Below are 19,037 nucleotides of genomic sequence, written 5' to 3' on the forward strand. Positions count from 1 at the left end.
TTCAAATAAATGCTGTTCTTTTGAACCTTATAAAAAAAAGTATCCCAATAGTTTCTATAAATAATGCTAAACAGAACAACTTTTATCGTTTTTAACACTGATAATAAGAAATGTTTCTTGAGTACAACATCAGCATATTAGAATGATTTCTATAGGGTCATGTGACACTGAAGACTGGATTAATGACTGCTAAAAATTTGTTTTTACATTGTAATAATATTTGAAAATATTACTGTTTTTGCTGTATTTGATCACATAAATGCAGCCTTGGTGAGCATAAGAGACTTCTTTCAAAAACATTTAAAAAAACGTACCAACTCTGAACTTTTGAACGGTAGTGTAACTAGCAATATTGTGTTGATATTCAGTTTACATGTTATGTGAAAACAAGAGGTGTAACAAGACCATAAGAAAAACACAAACCACTTCCTCAACTCATAGAATGCTAGCAAGAAAAAAAAAGTCAGAATTAAACGATTACTGCAATGAAAAAAAAAAAAAAAAGAGCTGGGAACTTGAATATACTGTGTAAAACAGCTTTTTGTACGTGTCTCGTGAGTGTTCTATATAAGACAGTGTGTGTGCATGCAAATTATGTTTGTGTGAAAGCATATTTATGCTTATAGCAGGTCGAGCTGTGTACTGTGGAAGCACTGCTGTGAGGTGGCTTATATCTTGGATCCCAGTGGAGATCGCAGCAAGGTCTGAAATTATACACTAATCTCCCTTATACATTCACGAATCACAATGAATCATATAGTGCTGAGTTATGCTCCAATATTGCATGCATTACATCTCCTCTCTATGCAAAGTAGGGTTGGAGGATGATGAAATCAGTTTCATGTGTAAGAAAGAGTAAGGCCAGTGGAGGCGATGTGTTGCTCAATGACGGGACGGCAGGAGATCCGCCAATTATTGTTTGATCTGAAACTAATTTTTATGAATAAATGAAAATATGCATTAAAAAAAGCAAACACTTTAAAATAAGGTTAAAATTATAATTCTATAGCATTTATTAATCTTAATTAATGTATTGGGAAATGTTGAACTTAACATTAAAATCGAAAGTTGAATCGTAACATTATTGTTAATAATTTAACCTTACTGCAAAGTGTACCAGTGTATAGCCCAAAGTATAGTTCACTTTTTACGTGTACGCGAAGGTCAGCATACAGTGCACGCAACGCAAATTTTGTCATCAGAAGAATACACGCGTACTGTATGAGCACCACCGGATTTTTGTAACCGCTTGTAATTGTACTCGTACGCGCAGGTCGCACATGCGCATTTAATTTTTTTTTACAGTAAACAGTAATTAGTTTATCCACAAGGTGGCAACTAAGCCCTAGGGGTGTCAATTCTAAAGGTAGTCACAGAAAAACTGCATAAACAGAACAGACCGGAATGCATGCAGCGACAATGGAGGCCTGCACAGATGCAAGATTGTGCAAAGAGGTTAGAAAGTACCCTCATTTGTACAACTCTAGCATGAAAGAATGTTTCATGGGTTGTAACTCGTGGCGAGAGATTGCTCAAAACTGCGCATGCGTTGAACGCCTGTGTATGCGTAAAAAAAAACCAAAGTATACTAAGGGCTTATATTGTAAAAATACAATTATATTTTATATATAATATTTCAAAATGTATTTAAAGTATATGGCTATGTAGTAATAATGATTATTTTTTGAAAACATTAAAATAGTAAAAAAAAAAGGAATTAATTTCTGTGTTACTAAACACATGCTACTACTATAGGTCACGCTTAAAATGCAACACCCAGATTTAAATAATACCCAACAGGGGTTCCTTGGCCTTAAAAGCTGAAAATCCCTGGCCTTTAAAAAAGCATTTCCCTCTGAAACCTTTCAAAGCTTGCAACCCTTGAGGGCAATATTTGTGACAGAATTTGACGCAGTTTCTGCAAAGAACATCTTCTTAGTTTGTCTAATTTTTGGCTGAAGGGTCATCTAGGGCTTGACTTTTCCTGTCCATGTCTGTGAGTGAACGTCTGTGAGCTCAAACGCTGGGAAGGCAAAGACCCGCAAGCCACTGAGGGTGTTTGTGTGCTGGTTTGCCCGTGGTTGTACAGATTAAAGCTAATGGTAGTCAGAGCAAATCCTGCACCATGCTGAGGAACCCAGCGCTGGGTCTCTGTGTGACAGCGATAAGGCAAAGGACATGTGGTATGGAAAAAAAGAATGAAAAAAGAAAAAAAAATAGCTTGTTTTGTTCTCCTCTCTTAGTGTCAGACAAAAACAGGGTTCTTCAAAGCCATTATAATGTCTCTCTTCAGACTGACGTATGACGCGGCTGAAAAAGAGTGAAATCTACAACATTCGAGAATGCACTTTTCATATTTCAAACTTGATGGTGGAGCGAGGGGGAGCTCAGTCAGAATGAAGATGAAAGGAATAAGAGAGAAGAGCCGAGATGAAAGCACTGATAGGAGCCTGTGGCCCTCATATTCATTGTGACGCCACACTTTTTAGTGTGTGTATGCATGTAAGGGTTGGTTTGAGGGGTGGAGGTCGAGTTAAACAGATGTGTGAACACAACCTGGGGGCAACGGGAGAAAATGCTGCACACATTAACAATGTCTGTATGTGCATCTGAAAAACATACAGATCGAATTGTATTTTGCATCTGTGTGCAACAGAAACTCATCTAATTGCTGAACCTGTCAAATCTCCATCTTTCTATTTTTTCCACCTCCCTGTAGACTGTTTTACCTCAATCTATTCTGATTCCACAGCACTCTGAATTATCCCATCTCTGCGACGACTTATGAAACGCAAGAGCAAACACACTTGAGATCTACTATCAAACATAATTAGGACATTCCTGTTTCAGTGGATACACAAAATGTATGTGAAGGAATACAAGTATGCCTTAGAAACCACTGCTAATTAGTTGTACCTAACTTAACCAACCAATTAAACAAGGGACGGTTCAAGGGTTATTCGGGATGAGTTGGGGTCCTCTAGATGGTGCATTATCCTGATTACTGTTATTACCTTCTTAATTCATAATAACAGTGCCATGTTTGCATTTGTGCCACCCTGACACCTTGCCGGATAAAAGTTTTTTAATTATCGCAACAGCTTACAGCTGATATTTATAAAATTTCTTTATATGAAAGGTTTCAAACCTAAAATTATGCCATAATCATTTAGTTTTTAATTTTTTCTTATTAAGAATTTGTTCAGACAGTTGCACCACCTAGCATTTTGGGGGTTTAAGATAACAAAACATAATAATGAAATAATATTATTTAAATGTATTAAAAAATAATTATAACCAAACAGGTTAATAAAGTGTAAAATAAAGTGAATAAAGTGATATGTCATGAATTTATCAAATAGTTTTAAAAGGAAATAATGCACTTGGACACAAAAATATGCACATCATGTTATTAGTGCACACTATTGTAACTGCAATACTATAGTAACTATTATGTGTCTTGTGTTTCTGAGAAAAAAAAAAAACTGTTCTGTGTGATCATCCCCTCACACCTGGCACTCTGAAGTAAAAAAAAAAAAAAAAAAAAGTCAAATCGAACAGAAACTGAAGCGCTTCTCTTCCAGGTGGAGGAATAAAATGGTGCAGCGTTTAAAGGTAATTTCCGACGATTGACATCACAAAGTTTACCGGTATTTTGTTGCCGATGAGTGAATGGCATTTGTGAGGGGCCTTGTGAGGGGCATTCACGGTTGTGACTTGTTGTTATTGTTCACTAAAACTATTAAAAAATTGTTCTCGGTAATCGAAAAATAAAATATAAATGTTAGATAAAAAAGGAAATATAAGAAATGTTGCCTTGGGAACTAAATGATATAAATAAGTTTAAGCTGAAGTTGTACAATTACTAACAATAAAACTAAATAAATTACATAAAGTTAAAATGAAAACTGTAATTAGAAAAGGCTAATTTAAAATATCAACAAATACTATAATATTATATATGTATAAAAAAAAAAAAAAAAAAAAAAAAAAAAAAACAGAAGTTGTTTTTACTTCAAATATAGCAGTTAAAAAAAGAGAAAAGTTTGTCCCTTTCATCTTACCATAGTTGAGTATTCAGACTGTTTAGAATTTAGCAGGCTGTTAAAATGGACTCTCTACCGAAAAATAGCTGCTGGACCTTCTAAAGTTTACAGGTTTTGCAAGAACAACCAATTTCTTTGGAGATGTCTGCACAACAGAAGGCTTGAGCAATAATTTAAATGAGCTTTCATTTTTCTGCAGAATAAATTACAATTATAAATACATCTGATTCCCAAAGCAGATTGCAGCTTTGAATGATTTTATTTGTGACAAAATTACTGGGATTGAAAACTTTCTGGGAAACATAAGGCAATTATATATATAAACACCCTGGAAGCCACCCATGTTGAATGTGGTAGAAAATATTCTGTATATGAATTTAATAGAGAAAAATAACATGCTACAGTAAACTGTACAGTACTGATGCACAGGTAAACATCTGTATGTGTCACAGTTATATTCTTTTATGATCATGTTTTCATTGTATTTAGGTTCTGTCTTCCCTATGCCCGTCATTTAATCCAGTTTGTCTAATTAGTCATCACGTTCAACTGTTCTGTTAATCATCTTGTTAGTCCCCGTGTATATATACCATGTTTTCCTGCATTCTTGGTCTGTTCTTGTCTGTGTAATGTTGTATTTCGTTTGATATTATCTTCTGAGCTTCGTCATTAACGATTATTCTACTTAATCTTCTTCATCTTCGTGAGTTTAACAAAACCCAGTTTTTCCCAATGGATCTACCAGCCTTCCAACTTCTCTGCCTGGAGCAGAGAGACCGTTCGCTGGAAGAACACACAAAGGACTTCCTCCATCTTGCGTGCCAGACGCACTTCCCGGACCACTCGCGGTGTTCATTCTACTATGCCGGTCTACTAGGCACGCATTCCAGTGGACGGTCCCAGGAAAAATTTTGCAGCATTCGTGGAGTGGGTGCTGGTGAACAATAATTCACCGTTCTCCATTGGCTTGGCAGGGGACAATACCAGCCCCACTTCATATCCAGAGACCAGCCATCCGCCACCGACGCCCGACATGATGGAGATACGAGAGCCCACTGCAGGCTGTGAACTTCAGCCTGCCACGATCGATGAGACTGAGCCTGAAGAGATGACGGAAAGAGTCATCGCCCCAGAGCCTGAAAGCTTGAACCAAAAGGTGTGTCTGACCAGGTGCCTGAGCCCGCAGCATTGTGTATTATCATCGTACATATCCTGTATTAGCTTCTGAGCTTCATCATTGAAGTTTATTCTACTTAATCTTCATCTTTGTGAGTTTAACATAACCTAGTTGTGACAGTATGGTGTTGCAGTGTCTAAAGTGAAACAGTACAAAAGTGTTGTTTATGAAAGTTCTTATCAGGATTACTGGGCATTATAAAAGGAAAAGGGAAAAATGTGAATTACAGTTCATTACAGTGCTACAGTACATGCAAGAAAGGTTATGGAGTGATCAGCGGGTGGCTTCAAAGATCTTATAGCACAAATGCTTTTTCTCAGTTAATTAAAGCAGTTCCTCTAGTAAGCTTAAGACATCAGGGAGCCTGGCATTAATTACGAATCTACACGTTTTACTTACAAATGCACACAGATAAAGGAACATTTCCACAAAATCTTCTGGGATTTAAAAGATGTAAAAAAAAAAAAAAAAAAAGCTCCTTTAATTCAAAACCAACTGGGGGCTTAGTTTACTCAGCATGTGTTATCTGTGTCATAGGCTTTACAAATCATTGTAACAGTTAAAGACCGAAACAAACAAACAAACAAACAAACTACAAATGAAATATTGTTAAATTGACACAGTGGTTCTCAGCTGGTTTTGTTTTAGGTCCTTAAAAAAAAAAAAAAAAAATTAGAACCAATATAAATTAAGCTCAATCAACAGCATGCTGTTGATTACTACAAAAAATTAGTTGGACTCATTCATAGTTTTCTTTAAAAAAAAAAGCAAAAATCAAGGTTGCAGTAAGGCACTTAAAATGGAAGTAAATGGGGCCAATTTTGGGGGGATTTAAAAGAAGAAATATGAAGCTTATTTTATAAAAACACTTGGAATAATTCTTAATAATAATAATAATTATTATTATTATTATTATTATTGTTATTAAATAATTATTTAAATGAAATAATTCTTGTTTTAATTCATTAAATCCTATTTGAGGTGTGAAGTTGTTTCAGAACTTTTTTATGATGATTTAAGTTTTTACAGTTTTACATTATCATGGTAACAAATTTGTAAAATTGTATTAACATAAACATGATTTTACATGTTGTGGCTATACTAAAGTAAGTATTTTAACATTTACTGCCATCATTTTCCATGATCTACAAAGGTCTAACAATATGCAAAAATACTGACATGAAGGTCACATGACATTTAATGACCTAAAAATGTAATATATAAGATAGGGGAGCAAAGAAAAGAGTGTGAAAATTACATTTGCTTAGGGGGGATATATAAAACAAGAAGTCAAGAAGCATCAGGGCCAAGGGAGAGAGGCAGAGATGAAAGTGACTCATCAAAGAGACCGACTCTAGCTATGCCATTCCAGCTACGTCCCTTCTCTCCCTACTCACTTCTTTTGTTTTAGAGATCGGGTGTATTTGTACAACCAGCTCTCCACAGAACATCAAACAGGAGTGCAAGACAAAAGAATGATGGTGGTGTTTTACTGTAAGTGGTTGGGGGAATGTATGTAAGCACACGGCACAATTGTGTGTATGTGTTTCTGTCTTTGCTTGCTTCTTGTGCCTATTCCACAGTTTGTAATCAGCTCCATTTAAACAATTTCAACCTAAAAAGACACCAAACTTGGTTTACTGGTCTGATGAAAGCACATTAATAAACTAATTTCTCACCATAATGAGCGTGTTTTAAAAAGAAGCAGAGATTGCAATTAGAAAAGAAATGGACCCAGATACAAGGGAGCAATTAGGCTGTCTTATTATAATCATCATCATTATAACCCGCTCATGTAAATTTACTGATTTTTGGTTAGTGCAATTCCATGCCAGCCTTACTATGGGATAATGAAGTGTTTACCCAAGGAACGTAACCTCATTTAGGTCTCAGTTTTAATGTAATAATCTTTCTAATATAATTTTTAAACAAAATTTTATTGTTTATCCACCACACGAGGTGTGCACAGATAAAACAATATTTACCATACATGTTTGATGGTTCAAATGAGGGATCTAATTTTTTTTTATTTTTTACATTATTTTATCAATAAGTATCTCCCATTGTCATGTTTATAAACCATCCATGTACTCGTTTACACAGGACATATTCTTGTAATTAAAAATATCAATAGGAAACGTAATTGAATTTATAGGCACTGTAATTTATTTTTACTATGTTTACATAAAATATAGGGCTGCATATATCATTTTAGCATTGGTATAGTGATGTGCGCATCCGCGATAGTCACAGGATGTGAGATATCCACTATAAGGATATGTGATCCGTACGGACCAGGTGCCAAGGTTCGAAATGCACGTGATACTCGGATTAACCATCATACAGTGAAAGTTTATCATTTGCACATGTTTTACGTCCTGTCAGTTTAAACATTCAGTCAAATTTAAACCATTTAAGTGCAAGATGATGTGAAAGAGAACCCAATTTGGAACTCACACGCTGTATTCTGTGCATATACACAGAGCCCCGTAGATGCACGAGAACAACAAATTCTGTTCTCTTCCGCCTCTTTTTGTGCTTGAGTATGCTCTTAAACATAGTTACATATGGCTTATGTGAACGTAAAAAAAAATAAGAAAAAAGAGATGTGTATCATTATATTGGATCTGTACATTCATTCTTAAGTGACAGCAGACTAATATTCCTGCTGCTGTCTGTGTCATTAATGTTAATCAAACAACAAAAGACAAAGAGAAAATCACTTTGTAGCTTTAACAAAGATTGATTATATTTAGACTATGCAGTGTTATTTTACTTTTGATTACTTTTGATTATCCAATTTCTGTACCTGAATACTGTTAGAGTTACTTGAAGAACATAAGCTAAAGCACTGTTTATTTCATTTGTATCTTTGTTCTAATGTATTATCTATGCTTGTGATTTGTTTATTTTCTATACAGATTCACTCCCATACAAAATCACCCCAATCATTCTATAATGAATTTTTGGGTGGACTATTCTTTTAACACTGCTTTCAGAACTATGTCCATATTAATCACAAAAAAAAAAAAAAAAAAAAAAAAAAATCTGTTCTATGGAGAACCAAACTGTCATTCTGAAGATATTGTTGCTTCTAGATTGTGCATTTCACGTCACAGAGTAAAACAGTAAAGTTTCTACTGTTTACAACTACAAACAGGAAAGAATATCTACAGTGGGATCTGCAGGGGTTTAGAAAGTGTATACAAATGGTTTGCTATTAGTACTTTTTTCTCAGAAGCTACATTTCACATTGTGACTTCATATGTCACTGCCGTAAAACTGGAATTGGCCTTCACAAGCAGTCTGTAGCAAAACATGCCAAAATATTGCTGGTATTTAATTACATCAATTGATGTTCGCTGAACATGTTGAGGATACAAAACCCTCACAGTGACTGACGCAGTTTTCCTCTTTCTCTCACACACTATCTTTTTTTTTTACTCACTCTCTTTTTTTTGTTTGTTTCCCTTTTCTGAAGATTACCCCTCCCTTTTCCTGCACACAGATTTTGATTTTTTCTATCTTTTGTCCAAAAAACAGCTTTTGACCCTTTAAGAATTTGAAAGAAAACCAGAAAGTGCAGATATGATTTGCGTATAATTTTTCACTTTCCCTTGACTCTCTCTATCTCTCTAATTTTCTCCCTTTGTCATATATAATCTTTGGTGCACAAAACACTCACACACATCTTGCATTACACACGGACACACTTTAAGCAGAAAGTGAGCACTTAAAATTATCTTTCTGCCCTGCTGTTCTCGATATCTCTACTTTTTCTTGCTCTTGAATCTCTTTTCTTCTTCCAGCACAAAGCATATCACACGCTCATGCACGTACTCACCCTGCTGAACGAAGGAGCCGTAGACAAACCACATGGAGTTGTAGAGGGTTGTGGAGGAGACCGAGCCCATCGGCAGTCTGGGAGGGTTCAACCAGTTGAGAAGATACACCAGAGTGCCCACCAGGAGCACTGTGCCGGCTATACATGCCCAAAGAGAAAGGTCGAAAGGGGCCAGGCATGCAAACATATCCACTGTCCTCTCCGCCTTCCTCAGCAACACACCGACGGAGTAGTCCATGTAGCGTGTGGTGAAGTCTACCACGCTCTCCCGCTCAGGGGTGATGGTCAGGGCTGACATACCTACATCTGCTCTCTGCCCAACAAAAAGACACACAGAAAACTGACATATTTAAAACCAGACCTTGCAAAGAACAGATTCATATGTGTATCACGCTTATAGCATAAGACAAGAACAATACTGAACACAGAGCAATGCAAACTCTAAAAAAAGATTAAATTAGAGCACATTTTCACAGAAAATACACATTAACAATCATATTATATGTAAAATATCAAATAATTTATTATTTGTTAAATATTCAAACATTTGGTAAAAAATGTATAAATTATTTTTATTGGTAAATACAGCTCATGTAGCTTAAACAGAACATGGTGCTTGCAACATCAAGGTCATAGGTTATATTGCTGGGTTCAGGGAATGGATTAACTGACAAAAATGTACAACTTAAAGGCAATGCAAGTTTCTTTGAAAAAAACAAAAACAACACAAACATGTATAAAACAAAATAATTAAAAATATTAATCCTTGTGTTTGTATGGTGAAAAACAGTTTGAAAACTCTTCAATACACCGGGACTGTCACAGTTCCAGTCATTCCCGGACTCCAGTTCCCATAATCCTCCCTGCCAATCACCTGCACTCACTCCACCAATCAGTAATCACTAGACCCAGCACATTATCTGGACTATTTAAACCATTCACATTCTCATACACGTTGTGAGGTCTTGTATACTCTGGTTGCAATTCTGAGCGTTTGTCATTGTGTTAGTCTGCCTGTTTTCAGTGTACGATTCTCTGCTGCCTGCACTTTGGATTACCTGCTGTCCTGGACTTATGATTGTCATCTGCCCGCCCTGACCTACTGCCTGTTCTCCGACTACAATTCTGCCTGCTCTCTGCCATACCTGTCTGCTGTTGTTCTACCATTGCCTGTCTGACTTCAAACTGTTTAATAAAAGCTAGCACATGGATCGTACGCGGAATCCCGTTTTTTTTTTACAGGGACACACAGGTCCATGTACTTTCTGTGATATTTTTTTTATTTATTTATTTTTTTTAAATCTTGTGTTGTAAGCACAGGATTCTTGTGAACAAGCTTGGGATGCCTGCTGTGCCTCTACCATTGAAAATGAATCGTGAGCTTGCACGTACCGTGTAACAGTACAGAAGCAGGGGAGGGTTGACTAATCATACAAAAGGGGTGTTTCAGGGCAGCCCACAAATGCATACACAATGAATTTTTCTTGTTTTTCCATTTCTTAAAATAAAAAACAAAACAAAACCAAACAAACAAAATTTTCATTTATCTTTATTTCTTTTTCAGTAGAAAATAAAATGACCAGACGGTACACAGACCCACAGTCATAATAAAAAATCTATTTTCATTTACTATCCTATATTCCAAAAATAAATAAAAAATATGTGCAAATACACAGCACTCCTCATTGTCCATAATCACAATATAAATAAACAAAAATATCCACATCTTCCTCTAGTCAATCCTGAGGTAACACCGTCTGCTGCCAAAACTAAAATTGTTTCTATGGCTTTTAAATGCTAAACAACATCTAATTTGCTTTCTTTTCCTTTTTTTGGCAGTTCTGGAAATTTTTGTGACTAGGTGCGCACAGCAGTGCTGAGATTAGATGAGACCTCTGCAGCCTGAGAGAGTTCCTGTCAAGAGACATTACCATCGGCAGAACAAAAGCATGTCATTATCATAGGGTGAGAACCAGAGTCACCTGTCTGACTCCCATTAACCTGCCTGGCCATTTTCAGAGATCAGGGACCCCACAGGACCTCTGTGTTTGAGCAGGGTTAGAGAAGCATCCGGAGCCCGAATCACTTCACAAATGTTAATCCACACAACAAGTGCTCCTCTGATTGTCTCGACCTAAAAACTTGGTAGTACCAGACTGCCTGCTTTATAACAAGAGCCTGTCACTTTCAGAGTAGGTAATACTCAAAATGAGAACAGAATAGATGCAGTTTTAGTATGCTAGTGGAATTATGCCCTAAATTGAAGAGGTCTAATGTGAAGAATCAAAAGTTTGATGTATGATTAAACTTTGTTACCTCAAATCGTTCCCATTTTAAAAAACAGTATTGATTGCACAAACATCTACTTTAGTTTTTTCTTTCACTTCAGACATTTTATCAATCAGCTACAGTAATTCAACAGCTAACAATACAAAATACATGTTTTAAACTGCCCTTAGAGGTGTTGAATGAAAAATGGTATGAAATTGTAATGTAGAGTCATCATTTGAGTCCCAAATAGACATAAAATCCATAATGCCTGTAATATTTATCCAGTGTTAACTGCATTATAATTACAATTATCTGAAATGAAAGCTTTGTATTTGTGAAACACTTTGGTTTTGTGATTTGTAGTACTTTGTGATTTTGTACCGAGTCAACTGCAATTATGCTGTAATACCTGAAAAAATGAACTTTTGATGAGCTGTTGGGAGAATACTAAGAGCTTTGAAAATTCACCACTTATTTGTGAAAATAGCACAAAAAAAAAGGCTTATTGTCAAGTGCTGGCTTTATAAAACATCTAAAAGCAAATTGAAACAGTTCAACATTTATAACAAGGGGCACAACAGGAGAGCGGCTTCTAACACACTTTGATGATTTTTTTTAAAATCAGTGAATTAAAAAATGACACATCTCCTACACTTGTATAAGAAGAAAGAAGACATGTACATAACGTAAGCACTATGGCCTGATTTTATGCCACCACACACAATTAACTCACAGCTCAGTAAATCTACTAATGTCATGGACTGTGGGGTAAAAAAGCTTCGAATAGCTGAAATAGTTATATAAATGATTGATCATTTTATCATTTTAAAATTAATTGTTTTCTATCTGAATATATTTTAAAATGTATTTTATCCTGTGACAGCAAAACTGAATTTTCAGCATCATTACTGCAGTCTTCAGTGTCACATGATCCCTCAGAAATCACTCTAATATGCTGATTTGGTGCTCAAGAAACATTTCTTATTATTGAAATGTTGAAAACAGTTGTTCTGATTAATATTTTTGTGGAAAATGTGATATATTTTTTTCCTCTGGATTCTTTGATGAAAAGAAATTTCAAAACAGTAGTATTCATTAGGGATGGGCTTTTTTTTTTTTTTCCTTTGGTGCGGGGGGTGTGAGGCGTGTTCGGTTGTTCCTTCGACCAAAATGAAATGGATGTGTGAATCCACTACACAGCATCAGCATTGGGGTTGGCTGTTGGTTGTGATTGGCTCAGGCTTTGGTTTCTTTTCAGTCATTTTATCCAGATTTAGTCAATTAAGGTTTTTTTATTTTTTTTTATTTTTTATTATATTTTGTAGCATGCTTTGTGGGTGAGCACTCTAAGTGTCATTGCCACCAAAGAAGCTTAATCCACCCCTATCTTCCCGTAACAACAATGCTGAAACACGGCCAACTAAAGCATTCTAATACAATAGTGTTCTTATTCTAATGTTATTCATATGGCAAATTGGTGCTGCACTTCTTGCATTTAACTGTATTTTCATTATCAAAGTGATTCCAGGCATCACTGCACGCTTTCAAATCCATGGTTTCACTTTATTTTGCCGGTCTGGACAGCATGCCGTCAAACACTAGCCAATCAGACCTCAGGTACTGGCCGAAATGATGCAAAAACACTTAAAAATTATATATTTAAAAAAAAAAAAAAAAAAAAATTATATATATATATTATATATATATATATATATATATTTTTTTTTTTTTTAGTCACCGTGATCATCGGTTTCATGATTGATCGTCGCTGTCACATCCGAGTGCTTGAGAACCCATGCCTAACCCTAGTTCCCATTCAGTCGGTCACGTTCGACGTATGTCGGACAGACCGACGAATAGGAATCTCGCTAGAGAGGCCAATCTACTTCCGAGTGTAACTAAAACGAGCCAATGCACATTGACATGCAATCATATCCATCAGCTGCTCGCCTCGCAGCGCGGGTATATAATGAGCAGCAGGTGCGTTGCATCTTCAGCTTTTCGCTTCGGAGCCGAACGGTGTTTGTTCCTGTTCTCTGCAAGCGAGTGTCTGCTAGAAGACGAGTCAAGCTTTTTGGTTGAACTTCTCTTTTTTTCCGAGTGCGGGCGAACAGCACAGCAGCGGGGTCGAAGTCCTCTCTTTTTCTGTTTTTGTTTCGTTTGCCGTTTTTGAGCAAATAGCTGTTTGACAGTGTCAGAAGGCTGTTCTCACGGCCGGTACGGTGCGCTTTTGAGCGCTGAAAAGCCGTTTTTACGGCTGGTAAGAGTGAGAGCCTTCAAAGAGAGAGAAAGCACATGACAAGCTGCACACAATCCCTGTCTGTGTTGCGGTGGCCGTTCCCCTGCGTGCTTCAGCACTTCTAAAAGAGTAAAGTCCCTGAAAGAGCTTACACAAGTAGATTCGCGTCTTTTTAAAGATGACATCCTACTTGTGTTTCTGGATGCGGTCGTTCCTGTCCTCACTGACAGCCACGATCACCGTTTCGCATGTCTGGGCGCGTGCTGAAATGATGTTCGTGGGTGTTCATGTTTTCATATGAGAACCTGATCACGTCGACACGCCGGTCGTGACTCTTCTTTCTCCGGGAAGCTTGAGTCCCCTCTGTTGTTGGCCAGCTGCCGCTTGTGTGTAAAAGCACAGCCGCGGGTCTGCCCGACACTCTGGGAGACCGTGGAGATCAACGAGAGCAAACCTCTCGCTCCTCTGCGTGCCGTCGAGCTGCCGGGCTGCAGCGCGGGTTGTCACGGCAACCCAGCGCTCGCTTGGCGCTCTAGATGCGCGGTTCCCTTGCGTAATCTCCATTGTAGCGCCTTCTCTGGTGCACCAGAAGAGGTCTACTTTGCTGATATGGCTTGGGTGACATGAGGTTGAGGGGTTCCTTCGGGGAACCAACCCCCTAGGGCCCCTCCCTCTCTAGCGCATTGCAAGCTGTGCAGTTTCTGGATTGGATTGCTGGTCCTTTTTCATAGGGGAACCTAGCATTTCATTCAGAGCTCCAGCTGAGGGACAGACGTCGATTGCAGCATCGGAGAGAGTGCTGTTATGCTCTGGAAATGAGGGTGACGCTGCCCACTGTAATGGTGTGTGCTTATGCTGACTCAGATTCAGAGTTTACAGCCATGCTTTCCTGGGTCTTCCAGATGTGCATAGAAAACTTGGCAGTATGGGGGTATATTGGTGCCATAAATATGGAATGCCAAAGGTGCCAATCTGCATAAGTTTTTCCTCTCTCACTACCCTCTTGGATGGGGTGGCTGTACACAGACCACACCCACCCTGCATGTGAGGCCAAGGCACTCTTTTTGCATGAGGGTAGTTCTGTGCTGGGGTTGAGCTGCGCTTGTTGACTAACCGTGATCAAAGTCACGGCGCAGGCCTTCAGCCAGACGATGTCCACCTCCGTGGTCCAGAAGTGCCCCCTGGCTTACCTTGTGAGGTGTGAGAGGTTGTCAAGCTAAATGCTTTCTCAATGCTCCCATCTTACGAGGTGGCCTTTCGGTGACACTGTCGAGGACTGAGCCCAGCGGTTCTCCTCAGTTAGTAGCGGATCGGGGAGCTTCCCATGACAAACCATTGAGTTCCTCTTGGGCCGCCCCTCAGTCTGCTCGTCGCCAAGGGTGTCGTCCCCTGCAAGAAACTCCGGCCCAGCAGGCTCTGCTGTATCCATTGCGGGGAGATGACGCCTCCCGTCTCTGCAGCTGTTTAAATGGTTGGTGAGAATCACCCCTGAGACGGGCGACCCAGAGATGGGTGGGGCTGCTCTTCCACCCCTGGAGGAGGGCCAGGTGGTAAATCCTTTATTGGGTTTGTTTCTGTTCCACCACTGACCCAAGAGGCAGCGGTACCCAAATTTTAAAGAGCAGTTCCTCCATTTCCAGGTCTGAAGAGGGTTTGGAGAGCAGTGGGAGGAGAAAAACCTCACCACTCTCATCCCCCTCTTCTGTCGCCAGCGGACAGCAGCGGGCAGCCAAAGCCTCGACTGCTCCCTCTGTCCATCCGTGGAGCCAGGTAAGTGTTGCCTAGCACACTGTGACGCTGCTTCGGGCCGCCTCACAAAGAGAGCCCCCCGAGCCGCGTCCCTGTGTTCCACCTCGCTGCCCTGCTGCGGGTACACCGGTGGTCCCTTTGGTCCTGCTTGTACGGTCTCTGCGAGCCAGGTTAGCGCTCCCCAGTCCGTCTCGCTGGCTCCTTCGGACCATCAGGGTCGGCTTTGCGATTCAGTTCGCCCGGCTTCCGCCCCCAAGTTCAGGGACGTCCTCTTCACTACAGTGAAAGATGCCGATGCCCCTGTCCTGCGTGCGGAGATCGCAGTCCTACTGGCGAAGGACGCGATAGAGCCGGTCCCTCCAGCCGATTTGAGGTCGGGGTTCTACAGCCCCTACTTCATTGTACCCAAGAAAAGCGGCGGGTTACGACCGATCTTGGACCTGCGAGTTTTGAATCTGAGCCTCCACAAGCTACCATTCAAAATGCTCACGCAGAAACGCATTTTCGAGTGCATCCGTCCCCGAGATTGGTTTGCAGCGATTGACCTGAAGGACGCGTACTTCCATGTTTCAATTCTTCCGCGACACAGGCCATTCCTGAGATTCGCGTTCGAAGGTCGAGCATATCAGTACAGAGTCCTACCCTTCGGGCTGGCCCTGTCTCCCCGCGTCTTCACGAAAGTCGTGGAGGGAGCCCTTGTTCCCATGAGAGAACAGGGTGTTCGCATTCTCAACTATCTCGACGACTGGCTCATTCTAGCACAGTCCCGGGATCAGTTGTGCAAACACAGGGTTTTGGTGCTCAGACACCTCAGCCAGTTGGGGCTTCAGGTCAACTGGGAAAAGAGCAAACTCGCCCCGGTGCAGAGGATCTCTTTTCTCGGTATGGAGTTGGATTCGGTCGAACAGATAGCACGCCTCACAGAGGAACGTGCTCGGTCGGTGTTGAACTGCCTGAATACATTCAATGGCAGGACAGCGGTCCCACTGAAGTTCTTTCAGAGGCTCCTGGGGCATATGGCGGCTGCTGCGGCTGTAACACCGCTCGGTCTGCTTCATATGAGACCGCTTCAGCACTGGCTTCACGGCCGAGTCCCGAGATGGGCGTGGCAGCGCGGCACGTTCCGGGTGCCAATCACTCAGGAGTGCCGCCGAACCTTCAGTGCGTGGTCGGACCCCTTGTTTCTTCGGGCAGGAGTGCCCCTAGAACAGGTGTCCCGGCATGCTGTGGTGTTCACAGATGCTTCTGCCACCGGCTGGGGTGCCACGTAATACGGGCATGCAGTCTCAGGGGTTTGGACGGGACCCCATCTGCATTGGCACATCAATTGCCTCGAGTTGCTGGCAGTACGCCTTGCTCTGAGCCGCCTCAAAGGCCTGCTTCAGGGCAAGCATGTACTGGTCCGTATGGACAACACTGCGACCGTTGCGTACATCAACCGGCAAGGTGGTCTACGCTCCCGTCGCATGTCGCAACTCGCCCGCCATCTCCTCCTGTGGAGTCGGAAGCATCTGAGGTCGCTTCGCGCCATTCATGTCTCCGGTGTGCTCAACCGTGTGGCCGACGAGCTATCACGAGCTGCGCTGCCAGGAGAGTGGCGACTCCACCTCCAGGTGGTTCAGCTGATCTGGAGAGAATTTGGAGAGGCTCAGGTTGACCTGTTTGCCTCACCAGAAACCTCCCACTGCCAGTTGTTTTACTCTCTGACCGAGGGGACACTCGGGACAGATGCACTGGCTCACAGCTGGCCCCGGGGCCTGCGCAAATATGCGTTTCCCCCAGTGAGCCTACTTGCACAGACCCTGTGCAAAGTCAGGGAGGACGAGGAGCAGGTCTTGTTAGTTGCGCCTTACTGGCCCAACCGGACATGGTTCCCAGAACTCTCACTCCTCGCGACAGCCCCTCCCTGGCCCATCCCTCTGAGGAAAGACCTTCTTTCTCAGAGACGGGGCACTCTTTGGCACCCGCGTCCAGACCTCTGGAAACTCCATGTCTGGTCCCTTGGACGGGATGCGGAGGTTCTAGGTGACTTACCCCCTGAGGTACTTAACACCATCACTTCGGCACGTGCACTGTCTACGAGACGTGCTTACGCCTCAAAGTGGAACCTGTTCGTCGAGTGGTGCTCTTCTCGCCGGGAAGACCCCCGAAGATGCTCGATCAGAGTCGTGCTTTCCTTCTTGCAGTAGGGTTGGAGCGTAGGCTGTCCCCCCTCCACCCTCAAAGTCCATACTGCTGCTATATCCGCTTACCACGACCACTTAGATGGCAAATCTGTTGGTCAGCACGACCTGGTCATCAGGTTCCTTAGGGGGGCGAGACGGTTAAATCCTTCTCGTCCCCTCTCCATACCCTCTTGGGACCTCACTCTGGTGCTGAGAGCACTTCAGATTGCTCCCTTTGTGCCTTTGCTGTCAGCAGACTTAAAGATTCTGTCTATGAAGACTTTGCTGCTGGTGGCATTGGCCTCCATCACGAGGGTAGGGGACCTGTAGTCATTTTCGGTCGACGAATCGTGCCTGGAGTTCGGGCCGGGTGATAGCCACGTGGTACTAAGACCCCGGCCTGGCTATGTGCCCAAGGTTCCTACCACTCCCTTCAGGGACCAGGTGGTGAGCCTGCAAGCGCTGCCCTCGGAGGAGGCAGACCCAGCCCTGGCTTTACTCTTTACTCCAGTCCGCGCTTTGTGACTGTACATAGACAGAACCTAAAGCCTCAGGACCTCAGACCAGCTCTTGTCTGTTATGGAGGCCAGCAGAAGGGAAAGGCTGTCTCCAAGCAGAGGATGGCCCACTGGATAGTGGATGCCATCGCCCTGGCTTACCAAGCTCAGGGCGTGCCCTGCCCGCTCAGGTTGCATGCTCACTCCACGAGAGGTGTCGCATCCTCCTGGGCGCTGGCTCGTGGCGCCTCGCTGACAGACATTTGTAGAGCTGCGGGCTGGGCGACACCTAACACGTTCGCTAGATACTATAGCCTTCGTGTCGAGCCGGTCTCCTCCCATGTTCTCGCCACAGGTCAGAGGCACGGAGAGGCCCCGGCTTAGTGTCGGCTTGCTGCGCTACATGCGCTTGTTTTCTCCAAAGAGTCCCTACAAGGCAGTAGGTTGCTCCTAAACGAAGCCCGTGTCTTTCCCTCTGGGAGAACCTACCCTTCATCGGGTTGGAGTCACCCCAGCTCTTCCATATGTAGCACAGCCCTACAGGGTTAGTCCATATGTACTTCTCCACATAACTCCTTCGGGGAAGGATGTGGCTTCCGCAGCGTTCCTTTCCCAGCGAAGGGTACGCTTTCCCAGCGTTATCCAATAGTCTCACTGAATGGGTTTTGGGGAACAGCAGTGATCGACTCTCTCTGTGTTAGCCCTGTCCCACCATCCTCAGGCAAGGGGGTTCAGGTGGCTTACAACAGAGCGCTGGAAGGGGGCAGCTCCTGTGGCGCTTTGGTAGGGATTCCAATTCGTCGGTCTGTCTGACGTACGTCGAACGTGACCGACTGAATGGGAACGTCTCGGTTACAAAGGTAACCCTCGTTCCCTGAAGGAGGGAACGGAGACGTACGTCCCGTCGCCACAGTCGCTGTACCCCGCTGATGCTGCCGCCTATCCGGTTCGGCTCCTCAGCGAAAACCTGAAGATGCAATGCACCTGCTGCTCATTATATACCCGCGCTGCGAGGCGAGCAGCTGATGCATATGATTGCATGCCAATGT

The 19,037-nt window shown here is 42.0% G+C and overlaps 1 protein-coding gene across 1 annotated transcript in view; it reads right to left on the minus strand.

The window, feature by feature from the left end:
* grid2 (glutamate receptor, ionotropic, delta 2) overlaps nt 1–19,037 on the minus strand; it is a 495,660-nt gene that overhangs the window by 85,136 nt on the left and 391,487 nt on the right. The window contains exon 11 of the mRNA XM_067393754.1: nt 9,068–9,380. Within this exon, the coding sequence (XP_067249855.1) occupies nt 9,068–9,380 (313 nt within the window). The remainder of the gene's footprint in view (nt 1–9,067; nt 9,381–19,037) is intronic.

Source organism: Chanodichthys erythropterus, chromosome 9 (genome assembly GCF_024489055.1).
Source record: "Chanodichthys erythropterus isolate Z2021 chromosome 9, ASM2448905v1, whole genome shotgun sequence".
Classification (NCBI taxonomy): domain Eukaryota; kingdom Metazoa; phylum Chordata; class Actinopteri; order Cypriniformes; family Xenocyprididae; genus Chanodichthys; species Chanodichthys erythropterus.